This window comes from Saprolegnia parasitica (assembly GCF_000151545.1).
Source record: "Saprolegnia parasitica CBS 223.65 unplaced genomic scaffold supercont2.11, whole genome shotgun sequence".
Lineage (NCBI taxonomy): Eukaryota > Oomycota > Saprolegniomycetes > Saprolegniales > Saprolegniaceae > Saprolegnia > Saprolegnia parasitica.
Window position 1 is genome coordinate 688,303 of NW_012156405.1, and position 21,854 is coordinate 710,156.

Consider the following 21,854-nt stretch of genomic DNA (forward strand, 5'->3'; position numbering starts at 1 on the left):
CCGAGTGGTCGAACGTGATAGCGTCGCTTGGAACGATACCCGCCGGGTACTTGGCCTGAACGGCGGTCGCCTGTTGCGATGTCAGCGACAGGCCCAGCCATTCGGACACGCCCGCAACGCGCAGGTACGGCAGAGGCCCTGTTCTACTTGGTCCATGTACACATGTCTTCCGCTGGACTCGAGTGGCACGCCAGCTTGTACGCCTTGAACGACTGCTTGGACGCGCCGCAATCGATGGCACAAGCCCGCTTAACCCATGTAATCCTTTCTTTTGTTTGAGCTTGTGCAACGCTACAACAAGATGTGTGCAATCGCTCGTGTATGACGTGGCAACGCCATCGACAGCTGGTAAAGTTGCGTGCGCGCAGCCACGTTGCCTTTTTATCCGGACGTTTCCGGATCGCGTGTGACCCTTCGTGCTCTAGTGTTATTCTTGTGCCACGATGAACCCGAAGGCGCATGCGATCTCGGGGCTCATGCAGCAGCTCAAGTCGGGTGAGATCTCGAAGGCTGAGCTCTTCCAGCAGCTCTCCAAGCTGCAGCCATCGACGCCCGAGGTACCGGCCGAGGCGCCGCCCCGCCAAACGCTGCAAGTGCTCGAGCCCGACCGCGCCGGCGTCTCACACGACCAGGCCAAGATCATCAGCGTGCACCAGCTGCTCGCGAGCCGCCTTGCGGCCGAGCGCAGTCCCATCGTCACCGTTGATGACGCGCCCAAGTCGATCGACTCGATTGGCCGGTCGTTCTACGTGCCCGCGACGTACCAAGAGTCGTCCTCGGGCGCCAGCAGCCTCAGCGACGACGCGAACCCGGCCTGCAACGAAGCGTACGAAGCCGCTTCACCGCAGCGCTATGTACAGTACCTCGACGAAGACTCGTTCCATGTCCGCGTCTCTCGCTGGAAGCAGCAAAAGGAGAGTCTCAAGGAGCGGGTACGCACCTGCCTTGCTCACTGATTGTGCTCACGTTGCGTAGCTCAAGCAAGAGCAGCTCGAGTCCGAGCTCGTCGAATGCACCTTCTCGCCCGCCATCAATCCGGTATATCGACCCTCATCTTCCACGATGCATGACGTGGCCTGTCTAGAAATCCAAAAAAGTGGCGTCGCGCCTCCGAAGCCGGAGCACCGACACGGTCTCGGACCGCCTGTACAAGGTGCCTCGACTTTAGTCCCAGCATTGGTATCATTTTTGATGTGTTCAGGATGTCGTCAACTATAAACTGCGGGACGAGTTAGCCGTGCGCGCAAGGGAGCAAGAGGTAACCGAGGAGATGACATATTGTACTATCGCACTGGTAGGACGAGGACCGGCAGCGCGAGTGTACGTTTCGGCCGCACGTGACCAAGAGTGCGTACTCGTCGATCGCGCGCTCCAAGTACAAGGAGAAGGCGTACAAGAAATTTGCACCCGACGTGCCCACCTTGGGTACTCTTTTTTGTATCCAAGATGGCCGTTGGATAGTATACATGCGGATACATGGATAGAGATGGAGCAGTGTACGTTTAGCCCCAAGATCAACCCGATTCCCAAAGACATGGTGTCGGCCCAGCTCTATACGCAGCAAAATATCTTTGACCGGCTCAGGTCCATCGACAATATTGTCATGTACCGTGCAGACGGCAATATCACTTGCTGTCTAGCCGCCCGCTCACGGGCTACGACGGCGTTGACGAACACCCTTCGATGCTCAGCGGCAATAGCTCTAGCGGCGGCTCACTCCGGTCCGAGTCGGTGCACAGTCAAGACGACATTCGTATCAACCGCGGTCACCACGTACGACATTAAAGAATTCGATCAACCGATATTTAGCTGCGGCAACTAACTAGGCGGGCCGCGGCAAGCAGCGACCGAGCTCGGCGGGCTCAGCGCGCACCGACGACAGCGCCGAGGTCGCGGCACGCCAGCAACGCTTTGAAGCCTTTGTTCACCGCCAAGAGGCCAAGCAGCGTGAGCGCCACGCCAAGTTGGAGTCGGTACGCGTGGCGTCTTTTTAGTCCCAACAATGACACGGTGGACACAGGCGCGGCAGCGAACCGAGTTTGACTTCAAGCCCGAAATCAACAAAAAGTCGGTCGAGATCATGCAGCAAGGGCGGAAAGGCGACTTTATTGAACGCGTCGCCAAGTACGCGCTGCGCAAGGAGCACGAGAAGCTTAAAAAAAAGAGTATCAAGCTCCAGGTTGATACATTGTCGTCGTCTCCATCCCTCTCTCGACGATGCGTGATGGATGTAGGACCCTCAGTGTACCTTTCACCCCCAAATCAACGAAGCCAGCACGAAACGTGCGGGGCGGTCGGTCACGGAGCTCAGTCGCGGCGACCTCCTCAAGCGAGAAACCTCCCAGCGCCTCATGAAGCTCAAGGTCACCTCTTCTTATGTCGAGAGTAATGCTGGACATTGGGATCTAGATGGAGCAAGGCGAGATGGCGCAGCTAACCTTTCGGCCGCAGGTCAACGACCACCGTGGTGAAGGCAAGCTCAAGGTGCTCTCGAGCCCCGAGACCTACGTTCAAGTACGCACCGATCGCTCTACGTGCACGCACGACTCTTATCTGGTTGTAGCGCCTCCAAGAACAAACGCTCAAGCTCTACGAGAAGCAGCGCAAAGCGCTGCAGCAACAAGAAATTCAAGAATTCCGCGAGTGCACGTTCAAACCCCGCACAAAAGAAGTCCCAGGGTACATTTCGGTGCGTTCTCTTCTCTGACAGAGCGTCAGCTCAGATCTATGATGCACTAGCGCATTGCCAAGAGCATGGAAATCGCCAAAGCCATGCAAAACAAAAACGCCAAGCCCCGAGTGGCGCGGCCCGATTGGAAATAACACTCATCGTCGTCGTCGCATTGTAACCACTAGAGAGTCATCTACACATCCTCGTCTTCCTCGTCCTCGTCCTCGTCCATGAGCAGGGTGTCGAGAAGCGATGACGACGACGCGTCGCCAAGCGAGTGCTGCTTCTCGAGCATCGGCGACAAGGATTTGCGTGTGAGCCGGTAGCCGTTGGCGACGTCCATGATCGCCAGCAGCAATCCAAAGGCAACCGTGAGGCTCGCAAACCCCAAAAACACATGGACCACGTCGGGAATGTACTTGCCCGACGCGTTGTACACGGACGCGACAAGCAGCGGCACGACCGCGAGGCCCATGTTCTACATATCACTGGTCATTCGGGTTAGGGCAGGGTTCGGTGGTACCGAAAACGACGTCATGGCCCCGAACGCCGTGCCTACAAAGCGCGGCTCGACGACATCTACGTTCTTACACCCATGAGAACGTCCATGGAACTTGGCAGTGAAGAGCAGACATGGTACGCAGGGCCACATGGAAGAGGAGAAGAAGCAGGCACCGACACCGATTAGCACGAGCGGCCAGACCACGGGTATCTCGGGCATAAAACCAATGATGCAGTGGGCCACGACGAGCGCCATCTCGGCGCCAAGGGCCAAGAACGGTCGCAGGCCGATCGCATCGATGAGGCTGCCGCAGAGCGGCGCCAGGAACGCGATGATGAGAGGCGCGATGCTCATCGTCGACGCCGCGGTCTCGGCGGCCGCGCTCTTCTTGGCGCAGTACATGGCCGTGAACTTGCCGTTGCGCCATGCACTGTCGTCGCAGTTGATGCCTTCGTCTTGAATGTAGGGTGGTACGTTGCTGCAGCGGTACTGGTCGGCGGCCGTCTCGATCGAGCAGTTGGCCGAAAGCTGTGGCAGCGGCCAGCTAAACGGCGGCACGGGCGGGCACGACGGCGCAATCGCATCGCAGTAGAGTTCGTAGGCGCCGAGACCGCAGCGCTGGCAGTCGGGCGACGTCGGTGTCTTGAAATACTCGCGCTCCATGAAGAGCGAGCTCGCTACGTTGTTGAAAGGCCCAATGCACGCGTAAAAGACCACGTATTTGACCGCAATCACCCAGAACGACCAGCTACGAGATAGGACGGCGATGACGAGTGGTCTTATGGGCCCAGCGAGGCTACCTGAAGCGGCGAATGTCGCGAAGGCGAGGCGGCGCCGTGTCGACGTCATCGAGCTTGGCAACGAGCGACCCATGGACGACTTCGGCTCGCCGGTCGATGTGGGCGAGAAGGACGTTGCAGAGGAGCGATGCGACGCAGAGAACGACACCGACCCAGAGCGCGGCCGAGACGCTGTACTCGTCAGCGATGATCGGGCTGAGCTTGTCGTTGAGGACCGTGCCCATGCGGGCAATGCACGTGTTGACGCCGAAGGCGAACGCTAGAGACGCCACGTCATTGCAAGTCGTACAGACGTCGTACCGAGCTCCGTGCTGTCAAACCATTGGGTCATAAAGGTGCTTTGGGCGACCCACATGGTCTCGCCGCCAAGGCCAAAGATGACGCGGCCCGCCTACGCCCACGACGTGCATGAGCGAGCGCATGCCATGAGCGCCTACGAGGATGATGTAAAAGTTCTTGAAGGTGCAGCCAAGCGCCACGACGACTTGGCCGAGGAGCACGATGGCCGAGAGCCCGAGCGTCATGGCGCGCACGCCATACTTGTCGACGAGCAGGCCGCCAAAAAAGGGCAAGATGACGTTGGGCACCGAGTAGAGACTGTACGAGAGGTTCTGCCGGCGATGATGTAAGGCCATGTCGTGCCATCGATCATCGAGGTAGATGGGAAAAAGGATACAAAGAGGACCTCGTACTGGGCCTTGGGAATCGCGTGGAAGCGCTGCTGCAGCTGGCTCTTGAGCGCGCCCGGGTTGTCGTAGCAGTACGTGCTGCCAAAGACGAGGAGGCTCAGCAGCAGGAGCACGTGGCGCTTGAGCTTCCGCGGGCGGCCCATTCCGAGATTGCGATCTTGCACCGCTCTTTTTTTTCATCATCTTTTTGGCCAATGGCATCGACGAAGCGTTTGGATTGGCCACATTGTGTCTCCAATCCGCCAATGGATCGGCGTGCACGAAGAACAAGGCACAATACACTATTGCATCCCGACGCAACATGATATGCAATGAAATAGTGTGTGTAAAAGTCGTTTCGAGCTTTGGAGCCCGACCCCGACGTCTCCAGTCCCCAGGATGTCAGACAAATCCACATTAGTCGTACAAGCAGCACTTTTGATCAGTGCTTTTTGACGAGCTCATAGAGCCGCTTAGCACAGCACGACGTAACACTGCTGCACCGAGCACATCTCCCTCGCAACTGCTTCATTCTCGACGAGCATGTCGTGACCCTTCCCCACAGCTTGATACCGGGACAAGATCGGCGCGACCTTGCTGCGTGGGGTCCATGCATCAAATGCATGTCGCAAGGCGCACTGCATGTGCGAAAGGGGTCCTATCGTGTTGCTGGCGAGACACGAGCGATCGTTGGTCTACGATCACGCCACCCAAGATGGTGGTTTCAAGAAAGGCGCCTGAAATAGTTGGCGCGTCGGTTGGCGCCATTGTAGCATTCGCCGTCCGTGGAGCGTCGATCTAGCTGATGGCGACGGGGAAGCGCCCGATGCCCAAGGTGACGCCGAACGCTGAAGACATGGAGACATCGCCGCTCAAGATGCCGTCGCTGAGTCCGTCCAAGACGGTCGGCAAGTTCTTCCGCAACAGCAACGCCAAGCGGTCGACCGAGGAGTTTGAAATGTCGTTCATCTCGCTGCAGTTTTCCGACGTCGAGCTCGAGGCGCGCTTCCGCAAGTCGCGTCAGCGCAAGTACCGGCGCCGGCTGCGGTTCGGTGCCAACATTACCGCCTTCTTCATCCCGCTCTTGGTCATCATGCAAGTGCTTCTGAAGAAGAACGACACCAACCAGTGGGAGGAGTTTCCGAGGGTCGTCATCTTCCCGTGCATCGTCGGCTGCTGCGGCTTCTCGGTCTCGATCTTCTTTCAGCAGTTCCAGGACCACCCGCTCATGCTCATGCTCATTTGCCTCGTCGCCCAAATCTGCGCGCTCCTCGATACGACGGCCGCGGGCACGAACGTGAGCGAGAAGAACGTGTGGGTTCAATTCCTCTTTTCGCTCGGCATTACGTCGTCGACTGGCATGAGCTTTCTCGAAACCATGTTCATCATGACCGCGAGCGGCATCACGTTCCTCCTCCTCGCGTGGGTCCGGTACGCCCTCGACATCAATGACGCAGCGCTCGTCGACGTCACTACCATGAGCACCCCGGGCACATGCAACGTTGCGATCGTGCTCTACTCGATTCTCCTCGCATTTCTTTCGTGGAACTGGGAGTACGAAGAGCGGCGGGACTTTGTCTTGACCGAGCGCCTCGCCAAAGAGAACGTCCAGATCCAAATGACGATGGAGATGACCGGGTGGTTCAGCGGCGGCGTCGCAGTCTCAAACGAAGGCCAGCACCAAGGCATCCTCAACTCCAACTGCCACATTGACCCGAAAGACGTCGTCATTGGCGCCGAGCTCGGGTCGGGAACGTTTGGCACCGTGTACGCGGCGCGCTGGAAGGAGACAAACGTCGCGGTCAAGAAGATCACGCTGCGGGGCGACACGCAGACGATCGTCACCAACTTTGGCGCCGAAGCGAGCGTCATGGCCCAGCTGCGCCACCCGAACGTGGTCATGTTTATGGGTGTCATGCTGCACCCAGAGTACGTCGGGTTGGTCATGGAGCTCTGCCCGAAAGGGAGTGTCTACGGTGTTCTTCACTCGGACGAGCTCAAGATCGACTGGTCGCTTTTGCTGCGGATGCTGTTAGACTCGGCGCGCGGCATGAACTTTCTGCACTCGTCGTCGCCACCGCTCATCCATCGGGACCTCAAGTCGATCAACCTCCTGATTGACGCCGACTGGCGCTGCAAGGTCTCGGACTTTGGCCTGAGCAAGCTCAAGGAGATGCGCGACGAGAGCTTCACAGCGTCGTCAATGACCCGATCGTACGTCGGCACGTCCATGTGGATCGCGCCCGAGGTCTTCAACGGCGAAGAGCACACCGAAATGAGCGACGTCTACAGCTTCGGCATCATCTTGTACGAGGCGATGAGCGGGGCCAGTCCGTTTGAGAGCGTCTCGCCTGACGCCGTGCCCTTCATTGTGCAGTCCGGGAAGCGCCCGACTGACTTTGCGCCGCTTTCGCCGCTTGACCACGTCGCGCTGCAGACCATGGCGCCGCTCATGACCAAGTGCTGGGACACGAACCCGAGCCACCGCCCGACGTTTACGACCATCATTGGCGTTCTCCAGCAAGTGCTCACCGGGTATATTGGCGAAGAGGTGTGGGAAGACCACATCATCTTTCCCGATCGCAAGCTGGTCGCGGCCAACGTGCCGGAGCCCGAAGATGGGTTTTTGATCACAGAGAAAGATGTGATTCTCGGTGATGCGATCGGCAAAGGCGTCTTTGGCGTCGTTTACTCAGGCACGTACTTTGGGACACCCGTGGCCATCAAGAAGCTCCCGATCGGCGCCGTGCCCAAGAACACGCTCGCCGAGTTTCATAAAGAGTGCTCGATCATGAAGGGGCTCCACCACCCGAATATCGTTCTCTTTATGGGGTCGTGCTCCAACCCGCCCAACTTGCTCCTCGTGACCGAGCTCCTCATCAACGGCAGCTTCTTCGACTACTACCACAAGCACGACACGCCGCCGGCCGATATGCTCCGGCATCTCAGCTACAACATTGCGCTCGACATGGCGCGCGGTCTTGCGTACTTGCACAACCACAACCCCGTCGTCATCCATCGGTTGGCTCCTTATTATGGGGGTTTTCAATGCGAAAATAATGCGCTGATTTTAGGGACCTCAAGTCGCAAAACATCCTTTTGGACGAGAAAATGCGCACTAAAATTGCCGACTTTGGCTTGTCGAAATTTCGCGAAGTTGGCAAAACCATGTCCATCTGCGGCAGCCCGCTCTGGGTCGCGCCCGAAGTCCTCCGCGGCGAAAAGTACGGCACGCCCTGCGACGTGTACAGCTTCTCGATCATCGTCTGGGAGGTCCTCGCGTGGTCTGAGCCGTACCCAGCCATGGGTTCGAGCGAGGTCATGAAAGGTGCGATTGTCTTCAGCCATTGTGGACAATGTGTCTTGACTGCTGCGGACCAGGCGTTGCGTGTGGCAACCTGCGCCCGATTCCACCCGAGGGTGCACCGACGTGCCTCGTAAACCTTCTGCGCGACTGCTGGAATCGCAAGCAGGACGCCCGACCTGCGTTCAACCAGATTGTACCGCTCCTCGAAAGCATGCGCGACGAGGTGCTGGGGCAGCGCGCGTCGTCCCCCACCGGTGGGCACCGCTGATACATTGCCTATCTTGAGCGTCGACTGCTCATGTTTTATCTCTCCTGCGTATATGCAACCAACTAACAACTCTGATTCACACTCTGATGTTGTTTTGGTCAAAAATTATCGCACGATCTCGCTCGGGAGCTATATGACGATATTGTGCACGCAAATCGCGACACTCGCATCTGCTCCAATCATTTCTTATTGATCATGACTGCACGAAGACGCTAACTAAATACAACTACGGGCTTGGTTGGCACGCGTGAAAGACGCGGTACCGGTGGTTCAGCGACCGCTTTGTGTGCAGGTAGTAGTTGGAGCCAAGCGCGCCGCTGCCTGCGTTTTTCTTGAAGTAGATGACGCGTCGGACACGGCTGTGGACGAGCGCCATTGCGCACATAACGCACGGCTCGACGGCCACGTAGACGTCGTAGCCCGTGCACAGGTACGACTCGGTCGCCGCTTGGCTCTGGTCGCGGGCAACGTCCTGTATCGAGACGACCTCGAGCGCTTGCATCGGTGCGTGCTGCATGAGCGGGTTGCAGCCCACGGGCGTCCAGTCGGCTGCGGACGCCACAATCGTGTTGGTCAACGGGTTCACGACGAGGCAGTGCTGGCGGCCGCAACCATTGGCGAGTGTTGATGGCGCGTCCGTGGCTTCCTCATACAGACGCGATACAAATGCTTGCATGTGACGCACTTCGTCGTCCGTGAGCGGTACCGAGGTGGCGTCGACGTTGGGGTGGAAAACCATGGGCCACTCGGCGTTGCCGGCCGCGAACTCGTCCTTGGTCGTCGCCGCGTACTTTGGGACGTCGACGCAGACTGTCACGAGGTCGTTGACGGTCGGTAGCGCCTCAATGACCGTGGCAACGACGGCGGCGTCGGGCGCCACGAGCGCAAGCAGCCGGCCAGGCGCCGCGGCCTTCTTCATGCGCTTGAGGTGCCCGTAGCCCATGTCCTTGAGGTTCATCGCTGCCTTGGCGAGAAGCTTCATGACCGTGCTGCCATGCTGCGCCGGGAACTCGATCGCATGGAACGTTGCCTTCTCGTCGAACGAGTGCACGTTCGTTGGGTCCTCGACCTCGGCGATCGTCCACGCCACCATAGTGGTCTCTGCCATTGGCGGTCGCCGCTTTTCATTGGCTCTCACATTGCACTTTGGTGATTGGCCACGTTTGCACCAATCAGCCAGAAGCCATGCCGGCACCGGCAAACTCGCACTCAGATCTTAGATCGCACGGATCTTATAGCCTCGTATATGTAGGGGACGTGTACATGGTTCTATATTCATTACGCTCTACAGTCTTTACAGCGTCGTGTGGCCTTGCTGCTGGCGGTGCCACATCTCTGCGTACTTGCCTTCCTTGGCGAGGAGCTCGACGTGGGTGCCCCGCTCGACGACGCGGCCGGCGTCCATGACGAGAATCTCGTCCGAGTCTTGGATTGTCGAGAGGCGATGCGCGATGATGACCGTCGTCTTGTTGAGGCCAATGGCCTTGAACTCGCGCACGATCTCGTACTCGGTCTCCGAGTCGAGCGCGCTCGTGGCTTCGTCAAACAGAAGAATCGGCGCGTTCTTGAGCATCGCCCGCGCGATCGCAACGCGCTGCTTCTCGCCGCCGCTGAGCTTCAAGCCGCGCTCGCCGACCTTGGTCTCGTAGCCTTCGGGAAATCGCTCGATCGCGTCGTGGATCTGCGCGACCTTGGCCGCTTGGATCACTTGCTCTTCGTGGCCTTCAAGTTGCCGTAGTGGATGTTGTAGAAGATGCTCTCATTGAAGAGCACCGTGTCCTGGGGCACAACGGCGATCGCGCGCCGGAGGCCGTCCATGTCCATCTCGCGGATATCGTGGCCGTCGATGCGGATCGTGCCGCTCTGCACATCGTAGAAACGGTACAAGAGGCGCAGGATCGTCGACTTGCCCGAGCCGCTCGAGCCGACGATCGCAGTCGTCTTGCCGGCAACGACGCCAAACGACGTGCCGTTGAGGATCGGCCGGTCCTCGCGGTAGGCAAAGTGGACGTTTTCGAATGTAATCTCCTTGGGCGACGTGAGATTCTCAAACATCGAGGCGCCCGGAAGGATCTTGGGCTGGACCGCGCGGAGGGCGAACATGGCCTCCATGTCAATGACCGCCTGGCGCACTTCGCGGTACACGGAGCCGATAAAGTTGAGCGGGATCGAGAGCTGGAAGAGGAGGCCGTTCACGAGCACGAGGTCGCCGACCGTGAGCGTGCCGTCAACGATGCCTTGCGCCGCCATGTACATGATCGCAGTGAGGCCCGCCGAGAAGATAGCGTTCTGGCCCGCGTTCAGGAACGACAGCGACGTCTGCGTCTTGAGCGACGCGTCCTGGTAGTTGCGCAAAACGACGTCGTACCGGTCGGCTTCGTGCTTTTCGTTGTTGAAGTACTTGACCGTCTCGTAGTTCATGAGCGAGTCAATGACCTTCCCGCCGGCCTCGTTCTCGAGCTTGTTCATGCGCCGGCGGATCTCGGTGCGCCACTGCGTCACGCCGACGGTGAAGCCCGTGTACGCCGTGAGCGTTCCAAGCGTCACGGCCGCGTACTCCCAGCCAAACTGGTACGCCATGATGCTGCTCACAAGACCAATCTCAAGCGCGGTCGGCGCGACGTTGAAGAGCATCGAGCGCAAGACAAAGTCGATCGAGCGCGACCCGCGGTCAATCGTCCGCGACAAGGCGCCGGTCTGGCGATCGAGGTGGAACTTGAGGTCGAGGCCGTGGAGGTGCTCGAAGACGTTGCGCGCGACTTGGCGGATCGTGCCTTGGGCGACCTTGGCAAAGATCGCATTGCGCAGCTCCTGGAACGCGTTGGCCGAGAAGCGGCCAAGGCCGTAGCCGAGCACGAGACTCACGGGCAGCGCCGCGGCGACCTCGGGCGACGTCGTGCCCATGACATCCACGAGCTCCTTGAAGAGGAACGGCACCTGGATGTTGATGAGCTTGGCCGACACGAGCATGCCCAGCGAGAGCGCGACGCGGCCCTTGACGGCGCGCGCCTCGGCGCCGTTGCCTTCCGGCCAGAGGTACCCCGCGAGCGACGTGACAATCTCTTTGGACGTCACGGGGACCGGCGTCTGCTCCTTGGACTTGGCGTCTGTCGCGAGGCCGGCAGCGTGGGCCCACGCGCCATGGAGGCGCGGGCGAAGGACGAGGCGTCGGCCCGTCAGCGCTCGGTGCGCGGCCCGCTGGTACTGCAGCAGCATTGGTCAATCTCAAAGTGGCGTCGATCCAGATTGCCTGCCAGACTTTTGGCCAATCACGGGCGAGGCGTTCCCGAAACCGGGTCTCGCCGTGGTGATTGGCCAAAATCCAGCCAATCCGACGACGGCAAGGTGGACAATCACGAGGTTGCCGCGCCAAATACTCGGCCTTTCTCAGCACTTGACGCCGCCGGGATTCGAACCCTCGACGTCCGCTGCGCCCGTAGCAGCTCCATGATGGAATGCGCTATTTGCCAGCGCCGTAGCAGCTAAGCAGGCCCCTCTACGTTCGCTGGAGTGCACACAACGGCCCGCCGAACATGGGTGAAGCATCGTCGCTGGCAGCTGGATTCCAATACCGGCTTTCGCCACCGATGGATACCAGTAGTGCTGCGGTGCACGCTCGTGGCTCGTGAGAGAGTCCACTCGAACTGCGATCGTAGGCGAGAGTACTAGCAAGTGGTTTTACAACGCTTAGATCGGGTCCAGTGTGAACGTGCCAAACGCGCCTCGCCGAAACTCCTTGAGCAAGTAGGCAGCGGCGAGCTGGCGCTGGGTGTCTTCGGGCTTGCCGACGCCGCCGCTCGCACGGACGACCGCTGTAAACACTTCTTCGATATCATCGGTGGCCGCGGGCAGCCCGAGCGCTTTGACGTACTGCGTCGAGCCCATGCGGTTGAGCGTAAAGAGCATGTAGTCTGCGATGAGCTCGGCGCCGACAATCTCGTCCTTGATCGCACCCGTGAGCGCAAGCTTGAGGCCGACGTCGGGGCTCGGGATGTTGGGCAGCATGACGCCTGGTGTGTCCATGACGTAGATGGCCGGCGCCTCGTTGACCTTGAAGATGTCGGTGCGCACCGTCACGCCCGGCGTCGCGCCGACCGTCGCCTTCTTCTTGCCTTTCGAGAGCTTGAGCGACGACGAGATGCTGCGGAAGGCGTTGATCATCGAGGACTTGCCAACGTTGGGGACACCGACGATCATGACGACGGTGCCAGCCGTGCTCTGGAACTGCGACTTGCCGTGCGTGTTGCACCACTTGAGGATATGCTGGATGTGCTTGCCCTTGATGACGGACGTGAAGAGACAGTCCATGTCGGCTTCCTGGAAGCGCGCTTCCACACGCGCCTTCATGTTCGAGTTGGCCAAGTCCGACTTGTTGAGCACGACAAGGCGCGGCTTGTGGTTGCCAATGCCATCCAGCAGCGGGTTGGCCGACGAGAACGGGATGCGTGCGTCGCGGACCTCGATGATGACGTCGATGCTGCCCAGCTGCGCCTTCATGCTGTCTTGGCCGAGTTCATGTGGCCCGGGAACCAGTTGATGGCCGACGTCGTCTTGAAGACGCTGCGGAAGCCTCGCGCCGCCATGCTAAGAATGTATCACTGGCGCAGCTGCTTCCGATTTGGCTACACGCACGCAACTTGAAACTCAATTGCGCCCAGTTTGCACTTGAAAACTCAAAACGCACCTCTGCAACGCACGAATTGAGTTGAGTCTTGGACCACCAACACTCTGTCTGTGGCACAATCCGCACGCGAAACGACCTGGCAGCATGCGCATGGAGCTCCTCGTCGCGCTGCTGACGGTCGCCGCCACCGCTGTCGCTGCCACCGACACTGCGTGCGTCGCTGCGTGCGTCGCCGGCTGCAGCTGTCCACTCGGGCGCAACAAGCTCGTGTGCAGCAACCACGGCTACTGCGCCGACGGCGTCTGCGTCTGCGCCGACGGCTGGGCCAGCTCGGCTGGTGTCAATGGCACGTGTGACATTGGTGCGCTCCTCGGTTCACGCTCAATGGCTGATGTGAGTGCTGCGCCTAGGGCTCATATCGCTCAACCCGAGCGTCCACCTCTTTGTCATGCTGGCCGCGTGCGTCGTTGCCGTCGTCGCGTACACGAGCTCGCTCGTGTACCTCTACTACAGCAACGAGGCGTTCATGACGCACGCATGGCAAGGCCATGTCATGAACGTTGGGTCGGTCCTTGGCGCCGCGTCGGTCGCGGTGGCCGTGAGCCTCGACAAGAGCACGCATGCGTGCACGGTGCTCTGGTGCTGCATGGACCTCGCCTTCGTCCTCGTATTTGGCATGCTCGCGCTGCGCTTGTACCGCAACGTCCGCCTCTACCTCGCCTCGACGACGGGACCTGGCGTCAAGCTCACGGACGCCTGGATTGTCGGCATGCTGCTGCTGTTGCTGCTCGTCGACGGTGGGATCCTCGCGGCCATCGGCTTCCTTGACGGCTTCAATCCAACGCTCGGTTTGTGGGACTACCCTGGCGACGTCGACTACCGCTTCCAAGGCTGCTATTTGAGCTCGACGCACGCTGTCATTGCGATCGTCTCGCCCAAAGTGCTCTGTTTGCTGCTCGTTCTGGCGTTTGCCCTCCGCTTGCGCCGCAACGTTCAGGAAGAGAAAGACATGACCAAGCTCGCCTTTGTTATGCTTGTGACCACGGTGCTCTGGGCCATTGGCATGGCGGTCTTTGCGACCTCGACCCGCGCGTTTGGGGAGTGCTGTACCTCTGCCTCGTCTTCCTCTTCCTCCTGCCCTCGGCCATGGTCACCTTTGTTCTCGCGTTTCCTAAGATCGTCGCCATCCACCGCCTCCGTCGACAGCGCCGCCAGCATCCCTTCATGTACCTTGGCGACGACGAGACTGGCATCAACGCCCGTCTCCTGCGTGTCGCCTGGGGCGACGTCGCGCAGGTCGAAGCCGCCGAAGTGCTGCTTGACCAGCATGATCCAGATGTTAATGGCGCGCTGGAGATGGGGACGATTCTCTGGCTGTTGACCGACCGCGTCTGCCACCGCAAGATCCGGCGGCATGCGGCCATGGCCTTGGCGTCCCACGACCCCGCAGTGCTCCGACTCTACCTTCCGCAGCTGCTGCAAGCACTCAAGCACGACGTCGATCTCTCAGAAGGCGCCGACCTCTGCGACTTGCTCAATATCCTCTTGAGCATGGCAAGGGACCACGTCGAGATCGCGCTGGACTGCTACTGGCACGTGCGCATCGAGCTCGAGAACCGAGTGAGCGTCGTCGTTGCCAACCAGGAAATCGCGATTCAGGACCGGGCGACCAAGCCGCTGTACGAAAGCATCTTCCAGCATCTCAACGCCATGCTTGAGGAATCGCCCGACCATCGTACGGACGCGACCGCTGCCTTTCGATCGTTTATGTCGACTTGTAGGCGCGATTGTCTTTGGGCAGGTCGCTTGCACCCAGCACATATCTGCTTTGTACGCTGCGCTTGTAGCACTGCCAACGTCCGACGTCAAGGGTCTCTCGACGGCGCTTCAAGCGTACCTTGCGTCGCCAACGACGTCAACGCTGCAGGGACTACCTCCTCTCATCTTTCCGTGCCCCCACCCTCTCTTTCCGCTGGCCACTGTGCACATGGTAGATAGTACCCAAAGCTTTCTCTTCCGGAGCTCGGCCAAGCCCATGAAGCTGCAGTTCGCCCTCGCGACATCGTCGTCGCAGCGGTCGCTCGTTGAGCGGTCCACGTCCCGCTTACCCAACCAGCTGCACACGTACACCGTGGATGTCTTTGTCTTCGCCGTCATTGGCTTTGATTCCAATGACCTCACCTTGCGCGTCGACGTCCATGGCAAGCGCAAGCACGTCGAAATCTCGGCGGCGGTGGCGCGGCTCGACTTTCAGGTCGGCGTGCCACCGCAGCTCGTCGACTGCCAAGTGTTCCGGCGCGGCGCCTATGTCGGGGCGGTCGAACTCGAGCTCTCCTCCCGCGGCTTGGACCGCAGTGTTGTCCATGTGGACGGCCACGGCAGCCTCGATGTCGCTGTCGTCGTCGAGGTTCACAACGTGACGTCGCCACCGCCGACCGGCGCTTTGCACCCGACCGACGTTCTCGTCGACGAAGCGCCTCGGCGGCCCGGTGTCGTCTCACCCAGTGTCATTTACAAGGTCGGTCCTGGACGTTTTTCTGCACTTGGTACATGGTCTCTAGCTCGGCGACGACTTGCGGCAAGACCAGCTCGCACTGCAGCTGCTCGCGATCATGGACGCCCTTCTGAAGCGCGACGGCCTCGACCTCTGCTTTACGCTCTACCGCGTTCTACCGACAAGTACTCGGGATGTACGCAGTCGCTGCTTTAGCCACGGGTGCAACAGTGGTCCACGTAGGGCTTGGCCGAGTTCGTGCCGCGGTCGCAGCCGCTCTCGGCGGTCCTGAGCCAGCACAACCACAACATTTTGACGTTCTTCAAACGACACAACTACAATCCCGACGGCGGGGTCTCGCCAAGCGCGATCGACACGTTCGTGCGCAGCGTCGCCGGCTACTGCGTCGCGACGTACGTCCTCGGCGTCGGCGACCGGCACCTCGACAACCTCATGCTCAAAGAGTCGGGCCATTTTTTTCACATTGATTTTGGGTTTATGTTTGGGCGCGACCCGAAGCCGCTGCCGCCGCCCTTCCGCCTCACCCCCGAAATGGTCCACGCCATGGGCGGTCTCCGCGGCCACGTACATGCCTCTTGTTGAATTCGACTGATCGTCGCGTAGGAGTTCCAGCAGTGCCTGCGCTACGCCGCCACGGGCTTCAACCTCTTGCGCGCCAACGCCCACGTACTTCTCGGAGTGCTCGAGCTCTCCAAGGACGCGGGGATTCCCGACATGATGACGCACATGAGCATGCACGCCGAGTCGGCGATCGATGAGGTCGAGCGCTCGGCCTCCATCCGGCGCACTAACTCGCATGGACGACTAGGTGGAGAAGCGGCTGATTTTGGGCGCGACGCCGGACCGCGCCGCCGCCTTCTTCCGCGACCTCATGCTCGAGACGCAAAACACGCAGACAAAGACCCGTCTCTCGCTCATGGAGCGCATCCACCGACTCGCCGTTGCGATAAAGTAACAACACATTTTCTGGTCTGCAAGGACATGACGTTATTGACTTATTGACCATGCGCTGTCGAGGCTCTATCCGGCCATTCCCCTTTAACTTTAAAGTTAACGATAAAAGTTTTCTCATAGTCTTCAATCGTTTAGCTATCTATGCGTTCAACCGAATGGAGAGAGAGGACAGACAGTATTGTCGACCGGGCAGCTACGAGCGGATCTTCGATTTGGACTTCGAAGTTCGACTCATTTTCGGGAAGCAGCTTTGGGCCAGCGATGCGCGGGCCGAGCGCACGTGCCCACCGTCCGCCGGCGCCCATGACGTGTGAAGTCATTGAGATCCTCTCGTCGGACGACGACGAGGACGAGAGGCTCGCAACGCCAGCGCGCGTGGACACACAGCGGGCGAGCTCGCCGCCGCAACGACAGACTGCAAGGCCGCTAACCATGACGCCGCTGGCGACAACGCGGCCAATGCGAAAGCCTGCAGCTGTGGCAGTCGTCTCAGCCAAGCCGCGCTTCGCTGCCATCCTGACGACGGCAGCGACTACGAAGCGGGCGATCTCGGTTCCCGTCGTGAGTCGCCCCATTCGATTCGCCATGCAGCGCAGGCATGCGCTGTCAACGCAAGCTACCACGCCGCCACCGACCTCGCCACCGACGACGCCAGGGCTGCCCCTACGCTCGTCAAGTCCAGTCATGACGCTCAACTCGGTGCCGCCAACCGACACAGCCGTGATGGCGGCAGAGCCTCGCGTTGCTGTCGCTCCATTGCCATCGCCCGTGCTTACCACCTCGCCGTGCCCGACGTCGACGCCCGAAGATGTCGTTGCACCGGTGCAGTCGCTTGTCGCGACGCCGCCGTCCGACGACGTCGAAATGTTTGCAGCGATTCCGCCGCCACTGGACCTTGACGAGGCCGCGCCGATCCCGTTTTATATGTGTCTACCAGAGCCATTGCCGCAAGACGACGTGTCCAACGACTCGGAGCCGACCACCGACGTCGCGGCAACGGCAGCCGGCGCGCAAGACGACGATCCCATGCTCGATGTTGCGCCGACGCTCTTGCTGAACGACGACAACGACGCCTACGATCTCGACGACTTTGCCGTGCCGCAGATCTTCCAGGACGACGTTGAACTGGCGCATGCCGCGGCGGTCGATGCCGAAGCGATGCCCGATGTCGACGTCGAGCCGCCGCTGCCCGAGCTCGGCGATGACATTGCGTCGGTGATCTCCATCCTTGCTCGGCAAGAGGCGCTCGAAGCCGCCATCGGGCACGTCCCGATTGAGGCGACGCTGCAGGCTGCCTCGCACATTCAAGACCTCGACTTCAACCTGAACGATCTCCTCTCTTCGCCCGAGGTTGTGGCGCCGCGACAGCGCCCGACACCGACGCCCCATACCTACACCCGCGTCTTCGACCGCAACCAAAACAACCAACCCGTTCCTCGGGGTGAGCAGTCGGCGTCGTCCGAGGAAGAGTACCGGTCGTCTACGGTTCGGCGCAGTCGCCGTCGACCACGGGCGGCGCAGAGCGCTCGCAGTCGGTCTTCGTCGCCCGTTGTGCGACAAGAGCGGCGTCCGTCGACGGCCGCACGAAGCAACCGCAGTCGGTCGCCGCCGGTCGTTGTCCGACGACACGCACGCCGTCGCTCGTCGTCGTCGCCCGAGCCCGACGTCCAATCGTCGCCCGTGTCAGCTCGTCGACGGAAGCGTAGGCGGGAGGTCGCCGTGATCCACACGCGCACGCCGCGAGCATCATGTGCGATGCCAGCATACGACGTCATCGATCTCATCTCGTCGTCCGAAGAAGAGTTTGATGGGCACGTGCAGGCACGTATCTACAGCCAGCCCCGTTCCATGTCGCTCCGCGGCTTTGTCGTCGATCAAGTCAGTGACGCGTCGACGTCGACGTCCTCTTTCACAAGCAGTCGCCGCCATCGCCGCAAACGCCTTCGAAAGCCAGGTGATCGGCCTCAGGCTCGGTCACCGCCGCGCAAGGCCCCGTCGCCACTGCGTCCGGTCTGCGTGTCGGTCCCACGACCAAGATCTCCGTCGCCGCCGCCACAGATCCGATCTCCACGGCCGACACCGCGCCCCAAGAGCACGCGGCACGTCGAGAGAGAGCTTCGCTTCATCGAGCAAGAACGGCGTCTTGCCCAGCGAGAGAAGGACAAGCGCCAAAGCGAGCGCAAGCGAGTCGACACGCCCTTCCCGCTCGCGCGGTTTAACATTTCTCGTCCCGAGCAGCCGCCGCCGTCGACGCTGTCGCAGCCTCGCGCCGCGACGGGCGCCGAGCGGCAGCAGATCTTTGTCGGCCTCGTCGTGCTTGCGACTAACGAGCAGCACCGGGACTCGGACCACACAACTCTGCCCAGTGCGTTTACCGTGCCGTCGCACGCGCCGTGGCCGCCGCCGTTTTGGGGCATGCTCGTCGACGTCGACGCCTTCCGGCACGCGCACCGCACCGGACGCTTGCTTGCGTCGACCGTGGCGTCCTTGGATGCGCTGCGCTTTGTATGGGACACGGCCACGCACGAGTGGCAGCTGCGCCTCATGGCGCTGCAGCGGTACAAGGAACTGTACGGCGACGTGTCGATCCCGTACGGATTTCAAGTGCCAGCCGACGATCCGATGTGGCCCAAGGACCTGCACAAGGTCGCGCTTGGTCGCGTTGCCCACGAGCTGCGCGTCAACGCAGCGTCCTTGTCGGTCGTGCGGCGAAGCCAGTTGAGCGCGCTGGGTTTTATCTGGGACGTCGAAGAGCTCCAGTGGCGCATCTGGCACAAGGCCCTTCGCACCTTTTACCGCTTGTACGACCACGTCGAAGTCCCGTTCGAGTTTAACGTGCCAGACAAAAACCCGGCGTGGACGCCCGACTGCTGGACCGAGAAGCTCGGCGCTGTTGTCGCCGCGCTGCGTCAAGAGTCCCACGTGCTCACGGACGAGCGCAAGGCGCAGCTCGACGCCCTCGGCTTTGTGTGGGGCCCCGGGGCACGCACCAAGCCACCGCCTCGCGCGACACTTAACGCGAAGAAGAAACGTGTGTCTCGCCGCGAGTCGATGGCGATGCTGCCCCGGGTCACGGTGGTGCCGCCACCCAGCGCCCCGCCCGTCCTTCCTGCGTTCAACGCCACTCAGGTAGACGCTGCTTTCTGTCGACTTGTCTCATGCGTGGCCGTACTCTGCAGAGAGATATCGAGAGGCAGCGTGCGGTCGAGTGGCCGCGCTGCCTTCCCATGGAGGTTCTCCACCCCTTGGACGACGCGGTCGATATTTAGGTTCCTTAGCGATGCCCCTAACCACGCGAATAGTTTGTCAGGGAAAACCCATGTGGCAATAAGATGTTCCAGAGTCGCCTTCGCGTGAGCATGACGCCGCCCTCGCAAGGCTTGTCCCTGTTGGAGCTGCTGGCGAACGGTCGATCTCTGCTTTCCGGCTGCACACGTATGGCATGTGATCTTTGACGATGGGGCGTCCTCCTCAAAGACGATTGGACCCACGTGGCACGCTGTCGTTTCAAGACAACGACGAGAATTCGATACGAATTTGGAACACGCATGTTGGTGGTCCTGGCATAGCGCTACTTTGCCTCGCTATCTCATGCACGATCAAATCAAGTGCGAGGTATCCTTCACCGCGGTAGCCTTCGACAAGACGACCCTCTTGCTCTCTACTCTACTTCATTCCTCAACAAACCTCGTGCCGCAATAGCAACGCCATGCGCACCATCGCCTTCCTTGCCGCACTTGCGATGCCCATCGCCGCCGTCTCCTTGGCCGCGACCCCGCCGTGCTCGGAGAACTGGAGTCAGTGCAACGGACAAAACTGGCCCTTTGGCGTTTGCTGCAAGGACCCCAGCTTTGTCTGCAACAAGAAGAACGAGTACCTCTCCTTGTGCTCAAGAAGAAGGCAGAAATGGCCGCCGACGCCGCGGAAATCAACGTCTGGGGCCAGTGCGGCGGCAGCGGCAACTATCGATGCGCAGACGGCAGCACGTGCGTCAAGGTCAACGACGCGTACTCGCAGTGCCAGCCGACGCCGCCAAGTGCCAACGAGATTGCGACGTGGGGCCAGTGCGGCGGCAGCAACAACAACTTCAAGGCCAACGGCAAGACGTGCCGCGGCGCCGACACGCGCAAAGTGCACAACGCGTACTACTCGCAGTGCGTCCCCAAGAAGTAGAAAAACATCGCATCTATGAGTTAGTCGATTACTCACTCGCCATTCATACCAAAATGATTTTGAGAACTGATGGCCGACGGATGAACTTGCAGTGACACTTGCGCGCACCTGTCTGTGGCAACTATCTGGCGGGACCACTGGTCAATAAAAGCATAGGTGTTGACTGGCAGTCCTCATAAAGCATAGGCACTGGCGGATAAGCATCCGGATTGTATCTGAGAGTTTAGCCATTGGTGGCAATTCGGCCGAAAATAGGTCCCCTTATGGGGCAAAAATACATACAAACATCAGGTATATTTTATACGGCATCTATTTTGATCGTTCAACGGCGATAGTAGGTCAACTTTTGAAGGACATGTCGATGGACGACGGGACGATGGGACGGTAGGACGTCTTTTGGAAGTCGACCTTCTCTTCTTCGCCATATTAGGCACGTTTGTTAGTTGCCCACCATTTCAGTGCCTCGCCATGCCTATGGCGCTACGCAGGAGAAGCTAGAGTTACTGAAGGTAAGTCAGCTATCTAGAGCCCGAGTCTGTATGTCGCTGCAGCAAATAGCGAGGCGTTGCAGACAAAACCGACAACGCCATTTCGACACAAAAAGAACCATGCACGGTGCGGTGATGTCCTTCTACACCCCGATGAGCCGGCTCGCCGCCTTCACTGCCATCTTTTACATCTTGTTCGTCGACATCACGGGGTCGTTCGCGACCAAAGACAGCATCAAGGGCGTCTCGGAAGAGATGTTCAACCCGAGCAACCGCTACTCGCAGTCGTACATCCTCTTGTTTGTTCAGGCGCTCGTCACAAACAACCCGCTGCCAATGAACGCAACGACGGTGCTGCCGCCAGGAGCTGCGAGCCTTCTCTACTTGGACGCAACCGATCCAAGCAACCATTCAACACTCAGCTTCAACCGCGATGGATGCCTCCAACCGCTAAGCAGTGACCACATTTACACGTCATCGTACGTCGCAAAGGTGCTTCCGCTCATGCTTGACGGCCAGAGCTGGCATTCAATCAACCTCACGACCGACTGGGTCCTCGTCGACTGTAGTTACCAGGGCCGGACGCTCGGGGATACGACGGCATTCAAGGTTCACGTTCTCGACCGTCAGTTCTCGCGGCTCACGTCCATTGTGATTCAAACCATGGTGATCGTACGCCCAGTAAAGCAGTGGCGCGTGGCCTGTGGCACTGCAACCATCTCAACGATGGACTTGTCGGCCGTGCGCTGGCAAGACGGTGCGCTCACTTCGTCGCAGGAGGCCACGTACGATGTCATGGTCGGCACGGAGTTTCCCTATGTCGACTACCCATTCGACTATGTACGGCTGCTCAACCCCGCGAGCCGGTCCGGGGCGTGGGAGGC

General features: G+C 60.1%; 9 protein-coding genes across 9 annotated transcripts; 5 read left to right on the forward strand and 4 right to left on the reverse strand.

Annotated features, from left to right (window-relative positions):
• Nucleotides 1-440: 440 nt before the first annotated feature.
• On the forward strand, nt 441-2,890 carry SPRG_19626 (hypothetical protein). Its single transcript, XM_012342959.1, has 13 exons — nt 441-932; nt 976-1,038; nt 1,085-1,153; nt 1,202-1,258; nt 1,299-1,425; nt 1,485-1,584; nt 1,641-1,773; nt 1,827-1,973; nt 2,021-2,179; nt 2,235-2,363; nt 2,410-2,514; nt 2,564-2,689; nt 2,740-2,890. Exons 1-13 carry the CDS (start codon nt 444-446, stop codon nt 2,821-2,823), a joined length of 1,788 nt encoding a protein of 595 aa, XP_012198349.1. The 5' UTR covers nt 441-443; the 3' UTR covers nt 2,824-2,890.
• Nucleotides 2,795-4,708, reverse strand: SPRG_04294 (hypothetical protein). Its single transcript, XM_012342889.1, has 7 exons — nt 4,650-4,708; nt 4,411-4,584; nt 4,274-4,364; nt 3,974-4,232; nt 3,305-3,921; nt 3,195-3,250; nt 2,795-3,149 (listed from the first exon to the last, which is right to left on the reverse strand). The coding sequence occupies exons 2-7, from the start codon at nt 4,495-4,497 to the stop codon at nt 2,865-2,867; spliced, it is 1,395 nt and encodes a 464-aa protein (XP_012198279.1). The 5' UTR covers nt 4,498-4,584; nt 4,650-4,708; the 3' UTR covers nt 2,795-2,864.
• Nucleotides 4,709-5,439: 731 nt separating this feature from the next.
• On the forward strand, nt 5,440-8,300 carry SPRG_04295 (TKL protein kinase). The gene is made up of 3 exons (XM_012342890.1): nt 5,440-7,662; nt 7,716-7,969; nt 8,023-8,300. The coding sequence occupies exons 1-3, from the start codon at nt 5,447-5,449 to the stop codon at nt 8,214-8,216; spliced, it is 2,664 nt and encodes an 887-aa protein (XP_012198280.1). The 5' UTR covers nt 5,440-5,446; the 3' UTR covers nt 8,217-8,300.
• An 86-nt stretch (nt 8,301-8,386) lies between these two features.
• On the reverse strand, nt 8,387-9,324 carry SPRG_04296 (hypothetical protein; the record flags this gene model as incomplete). The annotated part of the gene is made up of 1 exon (XM_012342891.1): nt 8,387-9,324. The coding sequence occupies one exon, from the start codon at nt 9,322-9,324 to the stop codon at nt 8,443-8,445; it is 882 nt and encodes a 293-aa protein (XP_012198281.1). The 3' UTR covers nt 8,387-8,442.
• A 186-nt stretch (nt 9,325-9,510) lies between these two features.
• Nucleotides 9,511-11,432, reverse strand: SPRG_04297 (hypothetical protein; the record flags this gene model as incomplete). The annotated part of the gene is made up of 2 exons (XM_012342892.1): nt 9,511-9,927; nt 9,990-11,432. 2 exons carry the CDS (start codon nt 11,430-11,432, stop codon nt 9,511-9,513), a joined length of 1,860 nt encoding a protein of 619 aa, XP_012198282.1.
• A 471-nt stretch (nt 11,433-11,903) lies between these two features.
• Nucleotides 11,904-12,799, reverse strand: SPRG_04298 (hypothetical protein; the record flags this gene model as incomplete). Its single annotated transcript, XM_012342893.1, has 2 exons — nt 11,904-12,714; nt 12,747-12,799. The coding sequence occupies 2 exons, from the start codon at nt 12,797-12,799 to the stop codon at nt 11,904-11,906; spliced, it is 864 nt and encodes a 287-aa protein (XP_012198283.1).
• Nucleotides 12,800-12,984: 185 nt separating this feature from the next.
• On the forward strand, nt 12,985-16,392 carry SPRG_04299 (hypothetical protein; the record flags this gene model as incomplete). The annotated part of the gene is made up of 7 exons (XM_012342894.1): nt 12,985-13,201; nt 13,251-13,909; nt 14,017-14,575; nt 14,622-15,530; nt 15,578-15,919; nt 15,959-16,114; nt 16,164-16,392. The coding sequence occupies 5 exons, from the start codon at nt 12,985-12,987 to the stop codon at nt 15,820-15,822; spliced, it is 2,589 nt and encodes an 862-aa protein (XP_012198284.1). The 3' UTR covers nt 15,823-15,919; nt 15,959-16,114; nt 16,164-16,392.
• A 601-nt stretch (nt 16,393-16,993) lies between these two features.
• Nucleotides 16,994-19,640, forward strand: SPRG_04300 (hypothetical protein; the record flags this gene model as incomplete). Its single annotated transcript, XM_012342895.1, has 2 exons — nt 16,994-19,438; nt 19,620-19,640. The coding sequence occupies 2 exons, from the start codon at nt 16,994-16,996 to the stop codon at nt 19,638-19,640; spliced, it is 2,466 nt and encodes an 821-aa protein (XP_012198285.1).
• Nucleotides 19,641-20,215: 575 nt separating this feature from the next.
• On the forward strand, nt 20,216-20,482 carry SPRG_04301 (hypothetical protein; the record flags this gene model as incomplete). The annotated part of the gene is made up of 2 exons (XM_012342896.1): nt 20,216-20,325; nt 20,347-20,482. 2 exons carry the CDS (start codon nt 20,216-20,218, stop codon nt 20,480-20,482), a joined length of 246 nt encoding a protein of 81 aa, XP_012198286.1.
• Nucleotides 20,483-21,854: the final 1,372 nt, after the last annotated feature.